Below are 24365 nucleotides of genomic sequence, written 5' to 3'. Positions count from 1 at the left end.
CTTGGCTCTGGGTTAAGATTAGAGGCCAGTTCAGCTGGCAGAGGGGAGAGGAGGCATAGACAAGATACTTTTAAAACGTACTTCCTAATCTCAACTTCAAAGCATGTGAAATGGAATTCATTCTAATTCAAGTTTGTTTCCTACAGAGCTGCTGAGTAGTGGCAGATGGATACACACACACATACCTTTAAGTTAGTCATTTTAATAAACAGGATTATATACCTGTCCCATAAATACCTTCACCTCAAAATAATTGCTGCAGGAGCAGCGTGTTACCCCAGTGGTTGGTAAAATCCTGTGGTCCTAATAAAACTATCCTTAGGGAACCTCAGAGTAAACTGATCTGCAGATAAAGGTACTGTGCTAATGGCTGCAATCAGATTGCTCTAGGAGACAAGTGAAGTCATTCTCTGGCAACCCTCTCCCAAGGTCAGCTAGGCCCTGTTCCTCTCTTCAAAATCCAAATTGTTATGGGGAAACTGCCCTGATTGGTCTTCTTTCTGCCTGGCCAACTCCAGGGCATCTCAAAAGTTTATCTATGGATCTTGTAAATCCTCAACCCCTCCCTCAACTTTTCCAACTTTCAGACCCACTAGAATCAGAATCACTTCTATCCCAAACTCTACATCCCTGGAGAAATGGAGTCAGAGGGTTGGGGAGCCATACAGCAAGTCTAGAGTTCAGGAAGAGCTGAGACTCATCACTTTTAGAACGACGTATTGTCCTCAGTTTCCTGTCTCCTGTCCTACCACTCTGGGTGCCATCAAGACAAGCTAGTCCCCAATATAGCCACCTATATCTGTGGGGGCAACTACAGGTGACCCCAACCTACATTTAGCCAATGGCAACTTTGAAAGGGCCACTTTAGTAGAAACAAGTTAGCACAATTACTGGCCACGGTGACATCCTCACTGGACTGGTTCCTAAAACCATAGGCAGAGGGGACCAGTTTCCTTTGTGGACTACTAGAGGCCCAGTCCCTCCCCTCCCTTGAGCCGAGTGTGAACAGATCTTAGAAAGCAAGAGGAAGGGAAGGGAAATTGCTCCCGGCAGGAATGGCCCTTGGGAAACAGCGTGGACAGGTGGGTTCCTGCTCCTGAAACGGGTTGGAGTTGCTGGCAGAAAGAAATGGCTAAAGCTGCCAGCTCCAGTCCAGGCCAACTAAGCCCTTGTCTCCAAAGTGCCCATATCTCCTCTCGCTGGGATTCTGTGCGCCTTGGGAATACTTGACCTTTGTGGCCCTTGCCGAGCTCAAGCGCGGGTCCCATCAGGGTCAATATGGGAGATATCTGTTAGGGACTAGGGGAACCGCTCACCAGCCAGATACTATTTACATCGGGGCGAGTGGGCCCGCAGCGCGAATTTCTAGTGCAACAAACGGTCTAGTGTGCTTGTGTGTGCATGAGTGGGGAGTGAGAGGGTCTGAACCCAACCTCTGGGAAAGCCACGGAAGACTGGATGAGGGGGGAAGGAACAGCCGCAGCAGTCCAGGAAAGTCTTGTTTCTGGAGTGATAAAGCCCTGAAGAAGGGCCAGGCCCAGGGTCCACAGCCAAGAAAATGTTTGCAATCAATGCTTCGGAGGGCAAATCTTTTCATGGAAAGCGGCGTGAAAGGGAAATGAACCTAAGGGGCTTGGTTGGGAGCAGGTGTTGGCCTCTGGAGCGTCCTCAGGGACGGCCAACGTGAAATTCACAAGGGAAAAAACGGATTAAAAAAATGCCTTCTAACACTTAAGTTCGGGTTTTTCTTTCCGCGCGTGCAAAAAAGTTCAGAGACTCAAAAACCAATCACCTACCCTCTCCCCGTGGTAACTGTCAGACTCAAGGAGCTTAGACACAATGAGTTTAAGAGGTTTTTCATTGGGGCAAATTCTGGACAAGGAAAAGGGAAAACTGCTTCTAGAATCTTTCCTCTCCCAAACGACTGCGTCCGCGTTCCTCTCCAGATGCGTTTCCCGCTTGGAGAAGCTGAGCCCCGGACCCCGACCGGTCTTTCAGAAGCCGCAGGGTCCCAGGCACGTTTTCTGATTTGAGTTCCAAATGCTCCTAGTCCCCACCGCCTTTTTTCCAAAATGATATTAGGTGTTAGGCGGGATGCTGCGTGACCTGCTGCTCCTGTTTCTTCTAAAAGTTCTCTAGCTGTATTTCAAAAATTGAGAAAAACGGAGCCCGGCCTCTGCGACCTTCGGGCAGCCTCTCAGGCCTCGTGAGGCAGTTTGGTCAGGATCTTCGCGCCTCGAGATGTGATGAGAACTGTGTGCTCGAACTGGGCGGACCTGAAACACAGAGCAGCGGTCAGGACGCAAGCCAAGCGCCCGCTCGGCCACCACGAGCAAAAGTAGCTCGCCAGCGCCGTCAGACCTCTTTCCTTCCCGAACAATTTAAAAGCAACAGGGCAGAAAGCAGACACCTTTGATTGTCTATGGAGACCACAGTCCATGCATCCTCCAGGACTTTAAATTCAGGGGATCCCTCGCTGATGATTGGCTCTGTAAGAGGTAAAATATTTACTCCAGTGACCTCATCAGATTCTTGTCAAACACTGCTTCGGCTGATTATTAAAAAAAAAAAAAAAGAGAGAATAAGGAAATACACCCCCCCCCTTAAGTGCTTCACCCACGAGTTCATGTTGTAATCTTGCAAGGGCTGATAATTGATGTTGCTTACATCGTATACTACAAACTGAACAGTAGGAAGAGGAAATGCTACAGCATTAAAAAATGTATTAAGTTGCCTAGTTCATAATTTTTTAGAGAAATAAGGGCATTTTAATCAAGCCTTAATTAGGACCCCGTGGATAATAACCACCCAAACACTAGTCCCTCTTATAAATACCAGTCAGTTTTTTAAAATATTTGAATTTTTAAAACATGCTCAAAATGTTCATTAATCAGCAAATAACAATTTTCTTATTTCACTCTAATTGCTTCTCCATTAAGTCCCACAGTCAGAAATACGAGGTCTTCATGGCCCTAGGTGATTGGGATTTGGTGGTGACACCAATCACAAGATCAGCCAGGAATGGGCCGCCAGAGAGTACATGCCACTTGCTGACAGGGAGCAAGGGACATAATCGCCTGTAGTTACTGGGTGTTAATGAAAAAACAAAACAAAACAAAAAGGCAAACACCACATTATGCTGGTAACAGAATTAGAGGTTGGATGGCTGCCTTCTCCTAAATGTGTTGGTAAGTATTTGATTTAGGAAGATGGGGCTCCAGGACATTATTTAATTTGATTTACTATGCATCTGAATTATTTCATTATGCTGATTGGCTTTATTAGTCCTTCTCAGGACTAGGCCAGCAACAGTTTCCCAGTTTCCACCCAGGAGTCATGGCTCTCCAAAGAGGAGCCCCAGCATTTACCTATGGTGAAGGCCATGCCCTCCTCCATGGGAAGGTCATTGTCATTCTCTGCAAAACAGAAATGAGGATGGGTGGGTGGGTGGTGAGAATAGGAAATGAGAAAGCAGAAATAAACACAATTAGGGGAGCTGGGTCTGCTTTAAAAACTTGATAATTTTATTTCTTTTAGGGAAAAGAAAGGTGAAAGCTCATAGATTCCTGGGTGGCCCCAGAGGTAAAACACAAAGCTCCTAGGCCTCAATCTTTGCAGTTCTCTGTGCTCTGGGCAAATTCCCCCCAACCCCCAAGTATTTGCCAAGACTTGGTGGGGATGGTCTGGTTGTTTTAGACACCTGGAGGGCTCCCTCTCACCCTTCTTATGTTCCCCAGGCCACCTGCTGCTAGATCTCCTGGTCTTACTAGGTCAGGGTCTTGACCCTCACCCTTGACCCGAAGAGAAAGAAGTCTTAGTGAAGTACACAAAGGGAGGACAGCATCCTGGTGTGCAGGTTGAAGCAGGCAGAGAGGTACCTCTATCCTCAAATAAATTAATTCTAGGCATCTGCACTGGGTGGAGCACAGGGCTAACAGACCCTTCCTGCACTCTCACATGGACCTCTTCTGAGCTGTGTTAGGTGCAGCTCTTTGTCCAAAGGGGTTCTGTCCCTGTGAGTCTCCAGAGACTCTCTAGGGGTAGGTTCCAGGCCTTAGTTCCTCTAGAGACCAATTCTACCCCAAGTACAAGGTCAGGCCTCAGGATCAATTTTTCTTTGGTTCCTGTCCAAATGTGCAGCCACTTTAGGCTCCTCCAAACAGCTGCCTCATACCTTAACCCAAATCCTCCCACCACTTCAGGCCCACTGCCTTCTCACTGTAGGGCACACACCCAGGCAGTGAAAAATAGGGGATTCTGGGGAAGGAACGCAAGGGTGGGTATAATCTAGAAATCACTAAAAGAGTACATGCTGCTAAATACATCAGCTGTCAACACTGTGTAGGATGTAATGAAGTTTAACCACAACAGTCAGCAGTTAGAAAAAGGGGTAGAAAAAGAAAAACAGAAAACAGTCCTATGTGCATGCTGCTGGGACATTGATGCAGTGGTGTTTTGTTTTCAGTAACTTTTTCTAGACAAATGTTTCTTGTGCTTTCCAGTCATGCGCCCTTCATGAGAAGACAAAAAGTAAAATAAACCTTATTTGGGGACTGAAATTGCTGGGCTCTGATCTAGTAACATAGTAATGTGCTGGTTAAAATTAAGTTATTACCTTTACATTTAACATACACATGCACACACGTGAATAATAATTTGATTCAAAGTAAGTTTTCAGGAGCAAAACTACCTTAGCCTGATTCCATTCAATAAAGAGTTCCAAATTAATTTTCTTACCATGATGCCAAATTTCTGGATGTCCATGAAAGTAAGATCCTATTCCATGTCCCACGAAATGTGGACAGACTTGCAAACCATTCTGACGAGTTATGCGGCTTTAAAAGTGACCAAAAGATATTTAACTAAAGTATATGAGTTTTAAATGCACGCTAAGATAAAAAGAAAGTCATTATAAAATATCCTGAAAAAGAAAAAAATAAGCTCTATTTAGAGTCTGATCATATATATTTTTTTTCTTTGTGGTGCTAGGGATTGAACCTGAGGCTTTAGGCATGCTAGGCAAACACTCTATCACTGAACTACATCCTCTATTCTTTAAAAATTTTAATTTTGGGCCTTGCTAAGTTGCTGAGGCTGCCCATGAGCTTTGAATCCTCCTGCCTCAGCCACTAGATTATCTGGTATTACAGGTGTGCACTACCGCCCCCAACTTACCATTTTCTTTATTCTGGAATACTTTCAATTTTTCTGATGCTTATAACAATTCCCTTAGATATATGAAGAAAGAAGGTATGTATCTAACACAGTAGTTTGACTCATGTACCTTAGTACAGTGTTCAAGGTCATTTTTAGACAAGAAATGAATATGCATACACACATAGATTGATATACATAACTAAGGTATGTGCATCTAATGCAGATCATAAAAATCTATATAGTTTTTATGGTTTTATGGGTAAACTGCTGTGCAAATTACTAATGATTTGGGAACTAAACAGAGAAGAAAATTACAATCTAGAAATATGACTTGCTACTTCTATCGTTTCCTTTATGCAGACCTATTTCAAAATATTATACATTTTACAAACAGACATGCTCACATAAAAGGCTAATTCTCTTTTGTCAATTTTCTTGAAACACTCTAAAACTTTGTGATCACTCTGGAGTTCAACTCAAGACCTACAACATTAATGAAATTCATAAAGAATGTTTTTTCACCATTATGATGCCTAAGTTAGTGTGTGATTCCTAATTCTTAATGCTTCATTATTCTACATGCAAATGTTTTTGTGTTCCACCTATCTCTTACAAATGAAATCTAGGGGCTGGGGTTGTAGCTCAGTGGTAGAGAACTTGCCTCGCATCTGTGAGGCACTGGGTTTGATCCCCAGCACCACGTAAAACCAAACAAATAATTAAATAAGTAAAATAAAGATATTAAAAAAATGAAATCTAGCACATAATCCAACCCTAAAATCTTTACCCTCAAGTTGGAAAAGTTTTTGTTGAAATCAGGTAAATGTTTGCTCTGGGAGAATCAGACTGGTAAGAACATATACATCATGAATGATTTACATTTTCTTTCTTTTTTGTTTTGCAGTATTGGGGGTGGAATGTGCATGCTAGGCAAGGGTTCTACCATTGAGCTACCCCAGCCCTCTTTTCTTTCTCTTTTTATTCCATTAAATTTGATATTGGAGACTAAATCCAGAGGTGCTTTACCACTAAATTATGCCCCCTCCAGTCCTTTTCTTCCTGCCCCCACCCCCATTTTTAAATTTTGAGACCTTCTTGCTAAGTTGCCCAGGCTGGCCTTGAACTTGTGATCCTCCTGCCTCAGCTTCTGTAATCACTATAATTACAGGTATGTGTGACTGTGCCTGGCTATGATTTTCATTTCCATGTGGAAGAAAGGCATAATGTCCCTAACCCTACCAATAGCAATGGATTTGGATTTACAGGACCACTATTGCAGTTCCTAATAAATCCAATTTTTTAAACTATGGAACCAGAGTTTTCAACAAACTCGAGTTTTAGTTTAGCATGAATGCTTTAGCCAGCACCTTTATAGACATTATATCTGTATGCATTTTAAAGACATTTTTAACCATTCTCAGATTTCTCAGTATTTTCATTTAGACAAGGATGTCACTATAATCAGCATATGGTCAGCTTATCATTGAAATTTAATTATAATTGATAATGTAGAAATGGGTAAGCTATGCATGTGTCAAGGAGAGGAATAAGTCAACATTTTAATCTCATAAGTTGTACTTTGTACTTGTTATTTCTGTGGGTCTTTGTACTGTGGGCAGGAGTTATAACATCTTTTCCAAGATGTTTCTATTTGTTCCACACAATTTCTGAATAGAAACTGAGGATGGAAAGTGGAAAGAGGGTAGAAGACAGATGATTAAATAAGACATTATAATCTAGATTGAGTTAAAAAAAATAAGAATGGGTTCTACCTAAATCTCTAAATTATGTTAGTTCAGTCAACAAATCTCAGTGATTCAAAGAGCATTCAATATAAACTATTCTATTTCCTTGTCTTAAAAAAAAGAAAGAAAGAAAGAAAGAAAAAAAGAAAGAAAGCTACCCCCGCCCCCAGAGTCCAGGTGATTGGCAGGCATCACAGCTACATCCTAAATGTGTGTTACAATGGCAATCTTCATTTTAATTTCCGATGAGAGGAAGAAAGCCCACTCTGTAAAAAACCCTCAGGGTCCCTCCCCCCATCATACCTCTCATTCCTCTTCATAAAAGAAGCTGTGCAATTACTAGGTGGATAAAGATATCTGAGTGCATTCTCCTACAACAATTTGCTCCCTGGGTCCCAGTGGAACTTCTGGTTTCAGGAGTATCATAGACTCTAAGTGTCACAGATGCAAAGGTTAGAGGATTTCACAGCCGGGTGAAGAGAGGAAAAGAACAGGACACATTTCTCTCAATTCCTTGGTTGAGCCCACCTCAAAGCTTGATCCCAGGAGCTGAAAACACACTTCTGTCTGCTTTCCAGGGTATTTTCCTTTTGGACTGGTAGTTTTTTAACATACACTTACAGGGACTAAATGGGACAAAATCTCATTAATGTTCCTAATTACTATTTTAAAATATTCCCCTTCTACTATTTTGGGATATATGGTGAGCACAAGATTAGTTATCTGACTGTAGGGTTTAAATCTGATTTCACAGAGACAACACAAGTGACTCTGATCCTCTAACATAAAAGCAAGGGCTGGTCACCTTAACTGTGGCACAGGAAGGTACAGCCTGCAGTTACCTCTTGACTGTTTTTTGTTTTGTTTTGTTTTGTTTTTTTAAATATTTTATTTACATTTTAGTTTTCGGCAGAGACAACATCTTTGTTTGTATGTGGTGCTGAGGATCGAACCCGGGCCGCACACATGCCAGGCAAGTGCGCTACCACTTGAGCCACATCCCCAGCCCAAACATTTATTTATGTATCTTTAGTTTTAGGTGAACATATTACTTTGTTTTTATGTGGTGCTGAGGATTGAACTCAGTGCCTCATGCATGCTAGGCGAGCACTCTACCACTGAGCCACAACCCCAGCCCTACCTCTTGACTGTTATGTTGGGGAAAGTAAAAATAGTGGATCAGGCAAGAGTGTCCAAGAAGTGCTGCAGTTGCTCCTCAACACCTGCCCCAGTGGGGCCACGACCTGTTTCTGAGTATAGGGTTTTCTTTTTCTGAACATTTCACCCATGAAATCTTCCTTCTCCTTGTTTAAATCTACTGATAAGAACTCTCCTGATATTAACTCTTCTGTTCTGGTTTCCTCTAACTAAATATCCTTTATGATAGTATTACACCTACGCACGAGCCCAGCACATTTATGATTTGAAGGTTTTCTTATGGAATACTAGGGGAGAGAGTAAAGGAAGAAGGTGGGTAAAGGTAGTTGATGAACTCACTTTTCAATTATACTGTGTTATTACAGTTCATGTTTCGGCTACAGTTTATAGGTGAAAGAGAGAAATTTCTTTTAAGGAATTTCATCTTGTGACCATTTTATTCAGTTAAATTCCTTTTCATGAGTAGCTGGACTCAATTGTAGCATTGTCTAGATAAGTAAAATTTCTTAATGCATTTCAACTACTTTGTATGAGTAAAAATACATTCCCCAAGAGGGCAGAGGAGTACTATGTTTAAGTACATGCTCTGACAAAGAAATAAAAATGCACGTGGAAATAGTTTTATTACCATTTTTACATGAATCCTATAAGCAACAGTAATCTCCAAAGGGGTCACACATCTCTAATAAAGAATCACAAATGGCACCTGATTTGTTCAGTTAGGTAATTTTACTTTAGTCTTTCTAGATTTTAATCTAAATAGTAGTCTTTGAATGAAGGAATGTACAAATTCAGGGATCCCCTATAATGACAGGAATGTTTAAGTATAATTAGTAATATTTTTGAAAGCCAACAACTGTTTTCCAAAAGAGTGGTACATTTTTTTTTGTTTCAAACTGGATCACAAATTACTGTGTTTTTCTTACAATAGTGCTGAACTTTTATTTGAGGTTTTCTGTTTCTGAAAAGCAGACATGATGGATTGAAATAAAAGATAATTTATTGCAATGCTTACTTTCATGTGTAGAGAGAAGCAGTGTAATTGTAATTTACAGTAGCTGTCAAGAAAAATCCATCACAGATGACATTAAAATGACTTATTTTGCCTGAGCCACTTATTGTTTGTGCATAATCTAATAGAAAGAGATTATTTTTAAAAAATCTGCTTTATATTGTTCTAGATTAATATCAAAACATATACTTATGAATTAAACATTGAAAGCCATTTATTGATACTTTCATCATGACATTTACAACTATAAACCTGAATTATTTTTGGATGACCTATCATATATTTGTGATGCATGAATCTATACATTTATAATATTCTCACATAGATAATATAATCTAGAGACAATTAACAAAAATACAGATCTAGGAATGTTTTAAAGCACATGGAGGTACAACGAGTATAACAACACTGTGGCCTAAAGATCACTAGGCATCCCTCGCAAAGCAAAAGGGCACACAGGGAGTCTTTTTGTGAAATCATTTTGACGGATATTTCTTCACAGACATCATCCCATCCTCCAGGTCTCAGAGGAAAATTCAAAAATATTCCTTAGAGATCTGGTGGTTTGGAGTAACAAAATACTGACAAGCTGCTTGAATGTTCTTTTCAGAGGGTAGCAGTGAAGGGAGGCTGTGCAAAGATGGTGAATATCTTACAATAAACGAGACCAAGTTGAAAGATGTTTGTAAACCTTTGGTTTGTAAAGATTTCAAGTACTTTTGGCTCAAAGGTGGATACCATTTGTTTACTTACTCTCTTAAGATTTTGCCTGAATAAAAAAAAAAAAAAGGCAAAATAATAGATGTTCGGAAACACTGCATTAACACATCAGAACAAACATTTGTTACAACTGGGGCCAGTTTCCTCACCCACCGCAGACATAAACCATCTAAATAATGAAATGCATTAGGGTAAAAGTAAGAAGTTCATTGTCTGTTTTTTTTTTTTTTATTTTTTCCCCCCACATAGTTTTGTATGTGCAGTTGTTGAGACTGATCTGGTTTTCAAAGGAGCTTGTACATGCAAATTCATACTCTGCAAAAACTGACCTTTGCATCCAGATAGCTAAAATCCAATGTCACTTTCAATTCTACTCTTCTTCTTGTTTCTTCTTCTTTTTTTTTTAATGTAGCTAGAATTAATGTAGTGAATATGTAATGAAATGCATTATCCTGCATGGAGATTTATCAGATTTTCCGACTGAATGCTGTGCTTTGCTAGTACTAGCTGGAGTTCACCTGCATGTTGGTGTGGCGTGTGGCTCTTTTTTGTAAAGAGTTAAGTCGTACACAAAAAAAGGGAACAAAGGTCAGCACCCAGCCACCACTTGAATGTGAGATTTTTCTTTTTATTCCCCTTGATGTATACTAGGCTCTGTGTTATTAGTCTTAATGATGGAAAATTGTAGTGTTGATACAAATCTTTTTTTCAAAGTAGTAGGCGGGAGCTCCATTTGTTAGTAAGTTTTTTTTGTGACTAAAAGCCACGGACAGTACATTTATGTAGCAGTAAAAGGCCTAGATGCTCTTTCCATAGCAGAGCTAATTATTCCTACTGTGACCTTACTGATCTAGCCTGTTCCTAGTACATCTCATCTGCACGCCTGTTCCTCTGTGTAGATGGTGTCAGAGAATATGAAAAACCCTATAATGAAACCATTTTCATGATGGAGAAAGGCTACTGGAGTTGCACTTGCTACAAAGAGGCTCAATTATATGAGTAATTGTGATAATTTTCTACATTCATAGCCTTCAATGGGGAAAAAAGAATGAGAGCCACAAAGGAAAATTACTTTAACAAGAAAGTACAGAGAGTAAAAATGGAAGAAGAGACAAAAAGGGGAAAAAATAACCAGAAAAAAAGTTTAAAAAATAGATCTGGAGGGAGGAATAGCGAGACAGGGAGAACAACAGAAATGCTCAAAAGCCCATGTGCAGCTGTGTTGCACAATTAAATTGAATTTTTTTTTCTGCAGTTGATGAATGTGACTACTGCAAATGTGCCTCTGTAGTTAGCTATCATTTGTTGTTCCGTGACAGGAAAAGGATAATTACCTCTCAGAGAGAATCAAAGGCTGACATGCCCTTTAGACACAGCCATGAATGCAGAGCTCGATAGAATGCTTGAATAAGAATCTAGTGTTCTCTGCCCCCTTCTACTGAAGAATAAATTTTGTTAAAATGCAAGAGCACCACCAGTAAATTTGTTGAACCCTAGGTGTTCAAAAATATGAGGTGCATCTATCGACTCATCCCATTTGCAAAAATAAAACTGCATTTTGAATTCATTTCTATTATATTCATGGACAGTAAGATAGTGAGATATGCATTAAATTTCTTTTCCCAGTAGGGGTCTGATTCAACATTTCCTATGAAAGAACAGAGAGACACTATCCTTTTTTCCCAGGCTAGTTAGCCTATAATTTAAAACTGTCAAAAACACAATTTTGTTCAAAGTCTTCAATAAAAGCTTCTCAGATATAACCCAAAGAGATTTTACTAAAGTTTGATTCAGACACTGTTACAATATTTTTAAAGCCATAAATGCATTTAACTGATATTTTACTGCCTTTTTTCTTAAAGTATTTGAAGGCGTATGAAGAAAAAAGGCAGCATCTTTTCAAGGTGACTAAGCCTTCCATCTTTAGACAAATGGGAAGTATTCAATGGTTCATATTAATGAGAACAGTACTTTAAAGGGTACTGATGTGATCTTCTTTAACAAAATGCGTTACTTTTAAATGAAAACACATATTCTGCATGTCTACTTCAAAAGAGCTAGGAGAAAAAAGACCCGAAAGTAGGTAACAGATTACAAAGAAAAGTCTTGAATTCAGAAAATACACATACACTCGGAAAGCAAGCATAGAATACTGTGTGGGAAATAAACAATGGTTTACAGGAAAAGTGAACCAGGCAGAAAAAGGAGATCACCCTTTTGGGTTACTTGCTAATCTACTAATTTGCTAATCAAAAGATAAGGCTTGCTTGAGCCAACAGCTTTTATCTTTGTATCATAGGAATATGTTTCACTTCATTCCTTTATTACATTTAGCTTTTCTCCTTTCTCCTTATCCAAGAGTTGGAATGCTCATCCCCTTCCTAAGCACTTTTTTCCATATTTGGTGTGATTTTGAGTACAGCAACATTATAGACCAATATGTCGAGCTAAAACATAAGATGCCATATAAATATTGTTGGCTATTCCAGTAAGTTTCTTTGCTGACCCTGGTATAATTCCCTTTTAAAAAGTCTTTTTATTTTTATTTTTTTCAACTCAGGGAGAATATTGCAGCCTGGCAGTTCACATAGTGATATCAGACTGAAATGATGGTTCTGAATCATAAAACATGTCATCAACTTTATACCCAGCCACCAATAACCTTTGTACCATTTGCCAACCCTCCCTTTACTTGTCAGTGTAAGGCTTACCTGATTGTATTTCCAATTACAGAGAAGGGGGCCCCCGCTCTGCAAGCTGCAATTGCTTCATCTCTACATCTCCTGGCAACCTCCACTAACTTTTTACCACATTCATCCACCTTGCCCACCAAAAATGTTTCAGAGGTGTCTCCATGGAAGCCATTGTAATAGACCTAAACGCAGGCAGAAATTTTAAAATATGTCCTTGTTTAAAAATCTACTCTCCTAAAGTACACATATTATTCATTTATGTATTTAGTAAACTCAGGTGTTTTACACTCTCAGAATTATACTTATCTGCCTATAAAAAATAAAACAGATACACTGAAACCTTACAGAAAGTAAAAAGATGAAACCATGTAATGAATGACAAAGTCTAAAAAACATATAAATGGCTAATACATCTATTTCAGCACTATGATTAGAAACACTAGTGTAACATTTTGATTCCTCATTTTAATTTTGAGAACACAAATGTATTTTATTTGGTCACTGTATACAAAAATTAGTGGTCAAATAAAATACACTGACCTACAATTACCAGGATAGATTTAGAAAACTAAGAAGTATTTAACATAGTAAAAAGTTTCCTTAATATCATGAAGATTTATATGATCTTTATTTACCAGTTCTAGACTTGGAAGTGATATATAATGACAAGAAGAAATAAGATAAGACATATTATAATGGATGCTAGGAGAATTTAGTTCTAAGAATTGAAATGGCTCAATATGAGGATGAAATATGTTATAGAAAAAAAATCCCATGTCTAAAGTGAAGTCTTAATCAAATGTTCCAGATAGCAGAATGTCACTGAAAACACTCTACATGGATTTTTAAAAAATCAGAACAGAACAGAACAGGCTTATGAGAAAAATTACAGAAAATATAATTTTATCAGTCTTCAATGATCTTTGAACCCTACAAGATCTTTAAGTCACCAGATTTATTATTAAAAAAATCAATGATTACCAAACACTATAATAAATACAGAAGGCAGAGGAGACTGGTTGAATATTTTTTTTAAGAGAGAGAGAGAGAGAGAGAGAGAGAAATTCCAATATTTTATTTTTTAGTTATTGGCTGACACAACATCTCCACCTGTATGTGGTGCTGAGGATCAAACCCGGGCCGCACGCATGCCAGGCGAGCGCACCACCACTTGAGCCACATCCCAGACCAACTGGTTGAATATTGATCCTTGGAGGTAGCATGGGATTTACTATTTTGCATAAATTTGTACTCTTTTTCACAGTTCGTTTTCTCATAAAGTTGAATGCAGAAACTGCTATTAAAGAGATATTTATCTGAATGTTCTTTTTTTTTTTTTAAAGACACAACATCTTTATTTGTATGTGGTGCTGAGGATTGAACCCAGGGCCGCACGCATGCCAGGCGAGCACGCTACCTCTTGAGCCACATCCCCAGCCCTGAATGTTCTGTTTTAATTCTGAATTTATGTTGTAAATTTGTATATTATTCTGCATCTTTAAAAATGTTCTATATTCTGTGAGGGAGGCAAGAAAGGACTTCATGAAGATCTCCACTTTATAAGTCGGGACAAACACACAGACAAGTTGCCTTCTAATCAAGTTTTTTTCACAACTGTATCAAATTATCTTAATTACTTTGTAAAAGAATAGTGTTAAATATGTTCATTCCCATTTATTGTCCTTTACAATCTATATACACGAATATAAAATTTGCTAATGAGTAATTTTTCAAGAACATCTGTAACTGTAAATGTTTATGTAACTGTTTTTAGGTAAAAATGTATTATTCAGAAATTCTATTTGTTTTTCATATATTTACTAGTTTTCAAAATGACTACTTGAAGGATTCAAGTATAATACTTGAATGCTTTTGAGAGTTGGTAGCAACATATATAACCAGTGTTTGTATCCAAAAACTATTCTTGTTTTATACTTCATTTATTTAAGAAATATTATTGAGCAACTACTATAAGTACCACATTGTCTTTTAAAAAAATATTCAACTTTTAATAGAAAAAGAAACCTATTTTCTTGTGATGCATACTAGAAGTAAACTATAAAATATAATGAGTATTTTCTGATAAAATTATAGAATCTGGTAATGGAGTCCTTGACTTAACAAAATATTTCATCAGAGGGCTGGGGTTGTGGCCCAGTGTTAGAGCACTTGCCAGCACCTGCATGGCCCTGGGTTCAGTCCTTAGTACCACATAAAAATAAATAAATAAAATAGAGATATTATGTCCAACTAATATTTTAATAAATATTAAAAAAATTTCATTAAAATATAATTTGTTAAAATGCTAATGTAGGCCTGGGGATGTAGCTTGGTGGCAGAGCACTTGCCTAGCAAGCATAAGGCCCTGGGTTCAATACCCAATACTGAAGAAAATAAAAAAGATACTAACCTATATGTTTCCTAGGTTCCTTCACATTTCTAGACACTTGAAATTTCACTTTGTTTTATGAGTTTTGTTAACTGTTGAAATAATTTAAAATTTAAAAACAAAATTACTTATTAAAAGAATCTAGAAAAGTAATAAAATATTCTCTTTGGACACATTAGAAACAGTATGGAAGAATATGCTGATTTCATTCAAGCAGCAATAGTTCATTAGAGGGTGATCAGGTGAGATAATAACACTTTATAAAATACCTCCTACATGATTCTGAGTTGGAAAGATACCAACAGAGTATATGGAGCAAATGTTCAAGTATTCTAAGTAAAACTAAATAACATAGGAAATAGTATTGGCAATGAAAGAATCCTTGGCTATATATCCTTATACCAGCTGATATGAAGAAAAAAGGCTGAATTAACTTAACTAAAAATATGACTGAATTCAAATACTGGATGTCCATTTCTATCTCTTTCCAAATTCCACTTAAGTTTCATGGTCTGGATAAAAAAACAACTATTACTAAAAATATTTTATCATTAATAGAAACTATTCCTTGAATGTTATCCATCTCAGCTGGTTCTCATCAGATATTTAAATTGTATTTATTTATTTAAAATGTATTTATTAATCATGCACAGATTTTATGATCTACATAATCCAAAGGTATCATTACAACAATTTTTAATAAAATGAGCACAAATAATTTAAGTCTGAGAATGGTAAAAGGCTAAGAAAATTAGAAAAGGTTAAAGCTTGTACAATTTGAAGTCCCTATGTTGAGTTTAATGAGTACTTGTAGACTATTTTCATAAACTCACAAATCATAAATAAAAATCTAAAACAAAATAAAATCTGTTATTAAAAATTAACTTTTTTTTTTTTTAAGGCCATTAACCATTTGGTGAAAACTTAAAAAAGTTCAGAGAGAAAACCACTGTATGCTTTGAGCTCAAGACTCTCTATACCAGAAATGGAACACAATGTTACCTTCAGGGATTTTAATAAATCTAGGGAACACTGCTAGCAAAAGAGTTGCTGTCCAAATAGACTGACACACAGGCCAATGTAGCCCCTAATGACAGAGTAAGATAATGACAGGCCCCACTCAAAATCAGCAGGAAGAGGAAGATCAATCTTGGCAGAGTGAAGGAAAAATGCTGGCTTTCTTCGTGTTAGCTCATCTCATACATATCTAGCTTCAGCAGCTGCCCAGTGCTGTGGTGCTCTGCATTAACTACACAGTGGATCAATAACAATTACACCTTCTCAAAAACATGACACATAGCAGGATTGGGTTGACATTTCACTTAGGCCAACATTGATCTCAGTGCATCTGATTCCAGCCCTAAATTCAAGTCAGGCCTGGGTTTACTTGGAATAAACACAGAGTTAAAGACAAAAAAGGAAACCAGCTGCTTGCGTCTGGGGCTAGAAGTAAACAGCACTTCCACTGGTGCAGTTCACATTTTCAATCCACTCTTCTTCCTGTTGCTACTAGCAATTCTGAAGTTGATCAAAGACTATTTTTTGTATGATTTACTCACCGTGACATCAATGTTGATAATATCTCCATCCTGAAGAGGTCGACTGAAACATAAACAGAAGGAAAAAATGGTGATAGATTTCAATAAAAGGAATAAAAAGTAAATACCTAATGACTACTATCACAAACTCAGTGAATTGCAATGATAATTTGGAGTGAAAGAGACATAAATGGAATAACTACATCTGATCTATGTCTTACGTTAGTCACATCAAATTTTATAAAAAATAGATAAAACAAACATATTGCCATTGTTTAAAAAATCACCTATCCTTTAAAAAGATGTACTTATTAGTTATCTCAATGTTATAAAGAACCAAAACAGTAGTTGATAACAAAAAACTTGCCTACATTGGACTTTCACCATATATATGGTAAAAATTGAGGAAAGTAAAAGAAATAGTTACTGTACAACTACTGTATATCACATACTGTTTTAACAAATATTAAATGATGGTGTTATATCCACTTTGTAGTGAAATACTTCAAAAATTTTGTTTTATCATAATCAACTTCTGAAGTTTACAGGTGGATTTCAATTGAGCCATAGTATTTTCCAACATACATTATAGATCTTATTTTCATGTTTTAGTTTCCAAAGGAACAATATGTTATCAAAAAACAAATACCTGTCAGGAATACCATGACAGAGTACGTTGTTTACAGAGGTACAAACAGATTTTGGAAAGCCTCCATAGCCTAGAGGTGAGGGATAGGCGTCATGACTGATGATTTCCTGATGAACAAGAGCATCTATCTCTTCAGTTGTCATGTCAACCTATAATATTAAATACAAAAATTGTGCAGTGACAGTTGAAGACATTTCCTGTATTTACCAACCATTCCCATAATAACAGCACTTCCATGTGAGATTGTATAGACTTACTATAATAAACATGTTATATACTATTTTAATTAATTATGACTAGTGTTACCATCTTCAATTATGCTTTTTTTTGATGATTTTTTTGGGGCAGGGGTAAATGATAGTATTATGGACTCTTAAGAAATAAAAAATTTAAACTCCAGGATCCTCTAAATCACTGTGAGTCATTAAATGACATGAGTCCTTTTTAGCCTGAAGATTTCCACAATATGTCTTTCAGCAATCCTTTTCTCTTTCTCAATAGTTAGTACGATGGCTAATGGAAACTTGAATAAATGCTCCAAAGGATTTTTGGTTTAGACAACAGGTCTGAAAAAGTAGGTCAACCCACACTTTAGTTCAGTGAAACATTACATGGGTTTTATAGCAATGGGATGGAGATTAGGGATCATCATTTAGAAACACAGTCTGATACATTTTGTAGAGATTTGGTTGTCACTAATCCTGACTTCTTTTATGCCTAAGTAAGTAAATGTGTTTAAAACAAATTTCCCCCTTATTAGAAGGTAACCAATTGCTCCCAAACAGAAAAAACTGAAACTAAAGTTTTTGTTTTATTTTGTTTTTGTGGTGTTGGGTCTCACTTGAACCAAGGGCCTCATGTATGCTAGGCAAGCACTCTACCACTGAGCTAGACTCGGCCCCTGAAATTGAGTTTAATGAGCACTGGTAGACTATTTTCATAAACTCACAAATCATAAATAAAAATCTAAAACAAAATAAAATCTGTTATTAAAAATTATCTATTTCTCCAATAATTTTCTGTTATTTTATATTCACATTATGCTTAGTTATGTTGCTCTAATAAGTTTATTATACAGATGACACAGTAAGTGATTTCATCTTTGAGTCTTCCTAAATTCTTCCCTCCTTTTGGAAATGACAGGCTTTACTTTATTTCATTATCTCTATGGAGCACGGTGTTTCAAATTATTATAAAAGAACTAAATCTTGTAGGATTTTTGTATACAATTATATGGCCATTATATCTATAGCTTTGTGTATCTGGTCTGATCTTTCATTGCAGAGCTAATGCAAGAAAATAGGAGGCAAACTACAAGGTAGAACAATTCTTCAAGCATACAGAAATAATGAAGGAAACAAAAGCACAAATTATAGGCAGGAGTAAGAGGCAAAAGTCAAAGCCGTCTGCCACTGATCAACTTGGATAGGCTGATTTAGCCCAAGGTATTTCTAGAATTCTGCTAGTAAAAATTCAATTTGGATTTTAAAATTACCTCTTCAATAAATACATAAAATAATAAGGTCCCTTTCTCCCATCCCAAGGCTTTACTAGATTTTTTGAAAGCAAATTAGATGTGTACAAAACAAAAATTAAGGTGAAAGAGAAAAAAAAAAAAAAAGAATGAAAGAGAAAGAAGTTGCCCCTTATGGAAGTCACTCTGAGGCTTGGTAAGACACCACCTTTAAACTCTTCCCAGCCAGGAGGAGGACATGACGGGCAAGCTGACAAGCCTGATGAAGCCCTTGAATCTGATCTTCATTCTTAACTTCTATGCTGTCTCCCCAGTCGGGTACAATGCCTGTCGTCACATAGTCTGGCTTCTTTATGTGCTTGAGGAAAAAGGATTGAAAACGAAGATCAGAACCCAGCGCACGACAATGGGATCATTTTTTCGGACACAGCCTCCTGCTTCATGGAGCTCTGCCCTTCCTGCCGGAGCACCGACCTTCGAAGCCAGCACAACAGACCCTCCAGGCTGCCCCCAGTTCCTTCCCCTGCCCTTTTGAACTTAACATTGCCCGTTAGTGCTGCCACTGGATGGTCTGTTAACCTCACCATGCTTTGAGTCAAACTCGACTGAAGTAGACTTCTGGTCAAAACAAACAGTAGTTTTCTTTTCTTCCTCCTCCCAACCCTGTTGGAAGCATATCACCATTGATGAAAAATAGCACCAAGCTTCCAAGTTGCCAAATGGTTAATTAAAATTAAAAGGCACTTTCATCTTCTTAACACAAAGATCAAATTTATGCAAGGGAAGCTCCCAACACCCTCTCTCAATGAATATTTGTAAAAAGGCTGACTGTCAAGTCCAAGGAAGCCTATTATACATACACTTTTCTTACATTTGGCAACCCTACTCAGAGTTTAGAGAATAAAACAAAACAGCTTCCTTTTCTTTTTTGCCTGAGTACATAAAAAATCACCTAGAACATTTTCATCATTTATCAAGAACAAAAGGCACCCCCCAAATTTAAAAAAATTCAACCCTGATCACTCTTGTAGACACCATCCTCCACCACTTACCTAAACTCATTGGCATATTCAGGAAATAATACTATCCTCCATAGAGCTTCTTTTAGTCCAGAGGTTTTGTACAGCCCTTTTGTAAGTTATTTATAGCAATTGTACACAAGCATTGTTTAACAGAACACAGTAAGATGCCACAGAAGTTTGGGACAGGAGGGTGAGGGAGATAACACCATTCAATGGGGACATCACACAACTCTGGAAAGGATGCAATTAGGGTTCTTCTCTTTGTGAAGAGTGCCATGCTGGGTTTTAGGATCTTCTCTTATTCTCCAGTCAGAGGGGCTTTTCTGATTCAAGCAACAGCACTGCCTGGGCTGCCACAGCTGAGCCCTGAAGAAGCATCTACTCTATTCCAGTCACCCCACTAATGCCCACAGCTCACCAGGTTTACCCCCAAACAGCCTGTGATCTTGTCTGTATTCTGGCTCTATAACCTGGCAGAAAGGATATTGGGTTGTTCTTGAAATTGATTGATATGTCTAAAAAAATCCTTTTACCTATCTGGCAATTTCTTTTTCTTTTTCCTAAGGAAAAGTAATATCAATTTTGTGACTAATACCAAATACTGGCTCTCACTATGATGGCCAGGCCACAGCCAAGCCAGGAATGTATTCTGGGTTCTGGTGGTCTTTCTTTTCTCATGAGCACCTGCAACAAAATGGGCCATTCACCTTCAGGAGGTAAAACATTCTTAATATGGGTTCGCTGTTAAACATTTTAAAAACTGCAAAAGGAAGAAAGCAGTGGTTTTGTGACAAATTCATATTTCTTTTAGCTACTCTTACTAAATGACCCACAGAGCTCCTTTATATTTCATTTTGAAAAATGGTCAGATTGTCTTTCCACAGAATTGCAATCTCTGAAAAAAAAAAGTCAACAATGCTCTCAAACAAGATATTTTATTTAATTTACTCTAAAGGACAATTCAAAGATAGCAGCACTAATGAAATGGAAAGTATAAGAGCAAGCTTTTAAAAAAAATCTAGTGCGTTAGTTTCATGTAATCTCTCTTGAATCATCCCAATTTTATAGTTATTTTCTTTCCTAAAAGTTTGGAAACCACATATGTATAGTTTTTATCTTCATGTTAGAAATTTAATATAGAAAATTTCAGGATAGAAATTTAAATTCTAAACAAGCTAAGCAGTTCTACACTCAAAGCTTTCTTTTTAAAAATTAATGTTCTAGAACTACAGGATGTTAAAACTTCTCACATCATAATTTTAAATCACAAACCAAGTTTTAAATTATGACTTAAATGGCCTGGAAATCAAAGGTGCAAAAAACATTTGATCACTTCTGCAGTCAATCTTTATCTTGGCTGGAAATAATAGGCAATACCGTACCTTAGGAACTGGATGCGCTGGAGAAACTGCAGCCGGCACAACTATACTGTGTGAAATATCTCTTTGTCTTCGAAAAAAGAAATTTCTTCTTTGTTGACTGCTTGACTGCTTGTGTAAGTAGATATGATTGAGTGGTGAAGAGAAAATTCTATGACAACCTATGAACAGAAATGTATTTTAAGTAAAAAAAAAAAAAAAGAAAGAAAGAAAGAAAAAGAAAAAAGAAACAAAACTAACAGTGCTTGCACTTGAAGGTGTTGTGTTGTTGCCTACTAAATCATTATTCTAATCCTTTATTGCGTCAAAAAGGAAAAGCCCCAAACAGAAAGGAAAGCAATTGTATTCCAAGTTCTAGTACAAGAGTAGCACAGCATATTTATTAGCTAATACTATGTTTACATAAATGCCTGACAATGGAAAACTCTACTGTAATGGGAAACAAACATATAGAAACATGTGCTAAACACCAAGTCTGTAAAAAGAACAATTTCTACTGTGGTACCTTGTGTGACAATGTCCAGGATAACCCTAGAATTCAGGGCACTATTTTGATGGCTTTATATTCTTTAAAGCCATTTTCATTTCAAGAATCAGAGACAAATTGCCAGCTGCACTTTTGCCCTCCATAGGATTACAGTGTGTTAAGTTCATGCGCATCAAGGCATTATACTGAAATTCATTGTGATGAATGCTCAAATCAGAAAAAGACCAAATAGCAAAAATGTAGGTATAACCCTGAAAGCAAATGGACAGAGGGCCTTAAAGTAATCACAACAGGAATTTAGAAATTTCTATCAAAATTTTAAATGCACATATCTTTTGACTCAGCAATTCATCTCGCCAGACTTTATCCTGTGGATGTTACGCAATGATGGATGTGTGAAGATGTACCATCACTGAAACATTGTTTTGAGTGAAAAAAAAGGTGGGGGGGAACTACCTAAATGTTTCCAAATGGGAAACATCAATGGGGACTTGGTTAAATATTATAGCACATTTACACAATTGAAAACTCTGGGGCCGTTAAAAAGAATAAGCTAAGTCATCTCTAAGTATTGACAAGGAAAGAGGTAATAATACATTGTTAGGATAAAACGTAAATGCTGAAAAGTCCATAAGAAGCCCACAAAAATTTGGGAAAGCAGGGACAGTGCTGGGAATCAAACCCAGGGCTTTGATCATGCTAGGCAAATGCTCCACATCTGAGCTATGCCCCACATCCCCTATAAGAAGCTCATGAATGTAAAAAGCTGTACACTTATTTATATAAGCTTGTTCAAGCCTATAAAATTTCTGGAAATGAATATTTATCAATAGTGGTTATCTGTGGAGCATGTGATTAAGGCTAGAGGTGGGAACACATTTTGATTCATTTTATTTTCTTCTATACTATTATATATTTGAAACCATCCACTTGTATCACAATTAGTTAAAACATTTTTAGTTTAAAAATCACAAATCAACAAATCACAACTACATGGCAGGAGTTGGCAAACACAGCCTATGGGCCAAAATCTGGCCTACTTGCCCCTCTTTTTATATAGCCAAAGACTTAAAAAAATAAATAAAAATTTTAAAAAATTACATTTATAAGTAGTTGAAGGAAATCAAAAGAGAAATACTTTGTAACACAAGAAATTACATAAAATTTCAGTTCCTATAGCTACCCTTATTCACTTATAATTGTTTATGGCTGATTCTGAGCTACAGTGATAGAGTTCAGTAGTTGTGACAAAGATATATGGCCAACAAACATAAAATATTTACCATAAGGCCATTTATAGAAGTTTGCTGACTCCTGCTCTAGAGCATTGGTTCTCACAATGAGGTTCTCAGATGAGCAATATCAGCAACACATGGGGAAAAAATGCAAATTCCAGGCCCTCTCCTCCATCTACTGACTCAGAAGCTCTGAGGGTGAGGACAACAATCTGTGCTTTAACAAACTCTTGGGGTGATCTGCCTGTACCTCTGTGCTTGAGAACTACTGGCCTAGAGTAACATTTCAGCTGTAAAACTTAATGGAAACACTAACTGCAGGTGAGTATTGGCCCCCAAACTCAGGATCTCTCATTGATAAGGGAAAAGGCACTGATGCAAACAAACTCCAGTGGTCAGTAAGTCAGGGTCAAAAATTTCATTCAATTATGTTTTTTGTAAAGTTGAAAGTAATACTGCTGAATCAAACTGAATCAAACTTACAGGGGTATTTTGGGTACTTTTTTTTTTTTTTTTGCAGTGCTGGGGACTGAACCCAGAGCCTGGCATATGCTCAGCACATGGTCTGCTAGTGAGCACATGGTTTACCACTGAGCCACATTATCAGTCCCCTTGGGTTTGGGGTACCTATTTTAAACAATTCCACAACAAGATAAAAGGTCAGAAATATCATATCTTTAAGTTGTTATTGAGACAAGGTCTTTATATGTTGCCCAGGCTGGTCTTGAACTCATGGGCACAAGCTGTCCATCTTCCTCAGCCTCCCAAGTAGCTGGGACTATGGGCAAGCACTACCACATTTGACTTAAAAAAAAAAAAAAGAGTTACTTGACAGTAGTGGGTACCTTATGTCCTAAACTGTTTCCCTAATGACCCCAGGATTGTCAACTGACATGTAAGTGGTGGGAAGTGTCTTAGGAAAAGAAAACAGTGGAAAAATAGAAGTCTAGACTTTTGACTTTGCTCCTCTTATTAGCTGTATGGTCCTGAAAAAATGTCTTCTTTTGGATCTCAGGTAATAATTAATTGGAATAAGGAATATGAAAATTCCTTGTATTCTGCAGATACCCAGTAAAGACACCCTTCAAGAATGTTTAAAATGTAAAATGGAAAAGAAAACATGGGCTCCACTATAGCTTGTAATACTGAATGTCAATTAACCGTATAAGGCACTTTACATCTTAGCTTATTAATCTTCACAAGAACCTACAGATTGTGTTTATTACTCCAGTTGAAGATACAAAGATACACAGTAAGTGCTAAGGTTGAGGGAAAGCAGGTCAAGTTGCCTCCACGAATTATATTACTTCTCTCACAGGCTCAAGAATAAAGATGAGCAGGTTGCAATGCTGCATGCCTGTAATCCTAGTGACTTAGGAGGCTGAGGTAGTGGAATCGCAAGTTCAAGGCCAGTCTCAGCAACTTAGCAAGACCCTGTTTCTCTGTTTCAGAATAAAAATTTTTTTAAAAGGCTGTGATGTGCCTCAGTGGTTAAGTTCCCTAGGTTCAATTCCTGATACCAAAAAAAAAAAAAAAAAAAAAAAAAAAAGAGCAAATACACATGGAACTATTGTATTGTTACTATTATAATTTTCCAAAAGTGGTGCTGGTTTGACCTAATCTATCCATTCCTTTAAGCCAAGTTCTCTTTGTTGACGAACACAAAGTGAGGCAGTGAGGTAGTTGACAGAAGTTAGTTGGGCAGTC

The 24365-nt window shown here is 37.3% G+C and overlaps 2 protein-coding genes across 2 annotated transcripts in view; one reads left to right on the top strand and one right to left on the bottom strand.

Annotated features, from left to right (window-relative positions):
* The window catches only part of LOC107136651 (calcium-binding mitochondrial carrier protein Aralar1), a 224861-nt gene that overhangs the window by 714 nt on the left and 199782 nt on the right, over positions 1-24365 (top strand). The window lies entirely within an intron of this gene.
* Positions 1841-24365, bottom strand: part of Metap1d (methionyl aminopeptidase type 1D, mitochondrial) — an 84984-nt gene continuing 62459 nt past the window's right edge. Inside the window, exons 2-10 of the mRNA XM_015479319.1 lie at positions 20940-21097; positions 18744-18893; positions 17062-17210; positions 16434-16476; positions 12504-12667; positions 4738-4835; positions 3369-3416; positions 2411-2489; positions 1841-2276 (exon numbers count right to left, since the gene is read on the bottom strand). Of these exons, the coding sequence (XP_015334805.1) occupies positions 2198-2276; positions 2411-2489; positions 3369-3416; positions 4738-4835; positions 12504-12667; positions 16434-16476; positions 17062-17210; positions 18744-18893; positions 20940-21097 (968 nt within the window). The 3' untranslated portion in view covers positions 1841-2197. The remainder of the gene's footprint in view (positions 2277-2410; positions 2490-3368; positions 3417-4737; positions 4836-12503; positions 12668-16433; positions 16477-17061; positions 17211-18743; positions 18894-20939; positions 21098-24365) is intronic.

The sequence above is a fragment of the Marmota marmota genome, unplaced genomic scaffold, assembly GCF_001458135.2.
Source record: "Marmota marmota marmota unplaced genomic scaffold, marMar, whole genome shotgun sequence".
NCBI lineage: Eukaryota > Metazoa > Chordata > Mammalia > Rodentia > Sciuridae > Marmota > Marmota marmota.
Note: the sequence above shows the minus strand (reverse complement) of the source record. Positions and strands in the feature narration are given on the sequence as shown.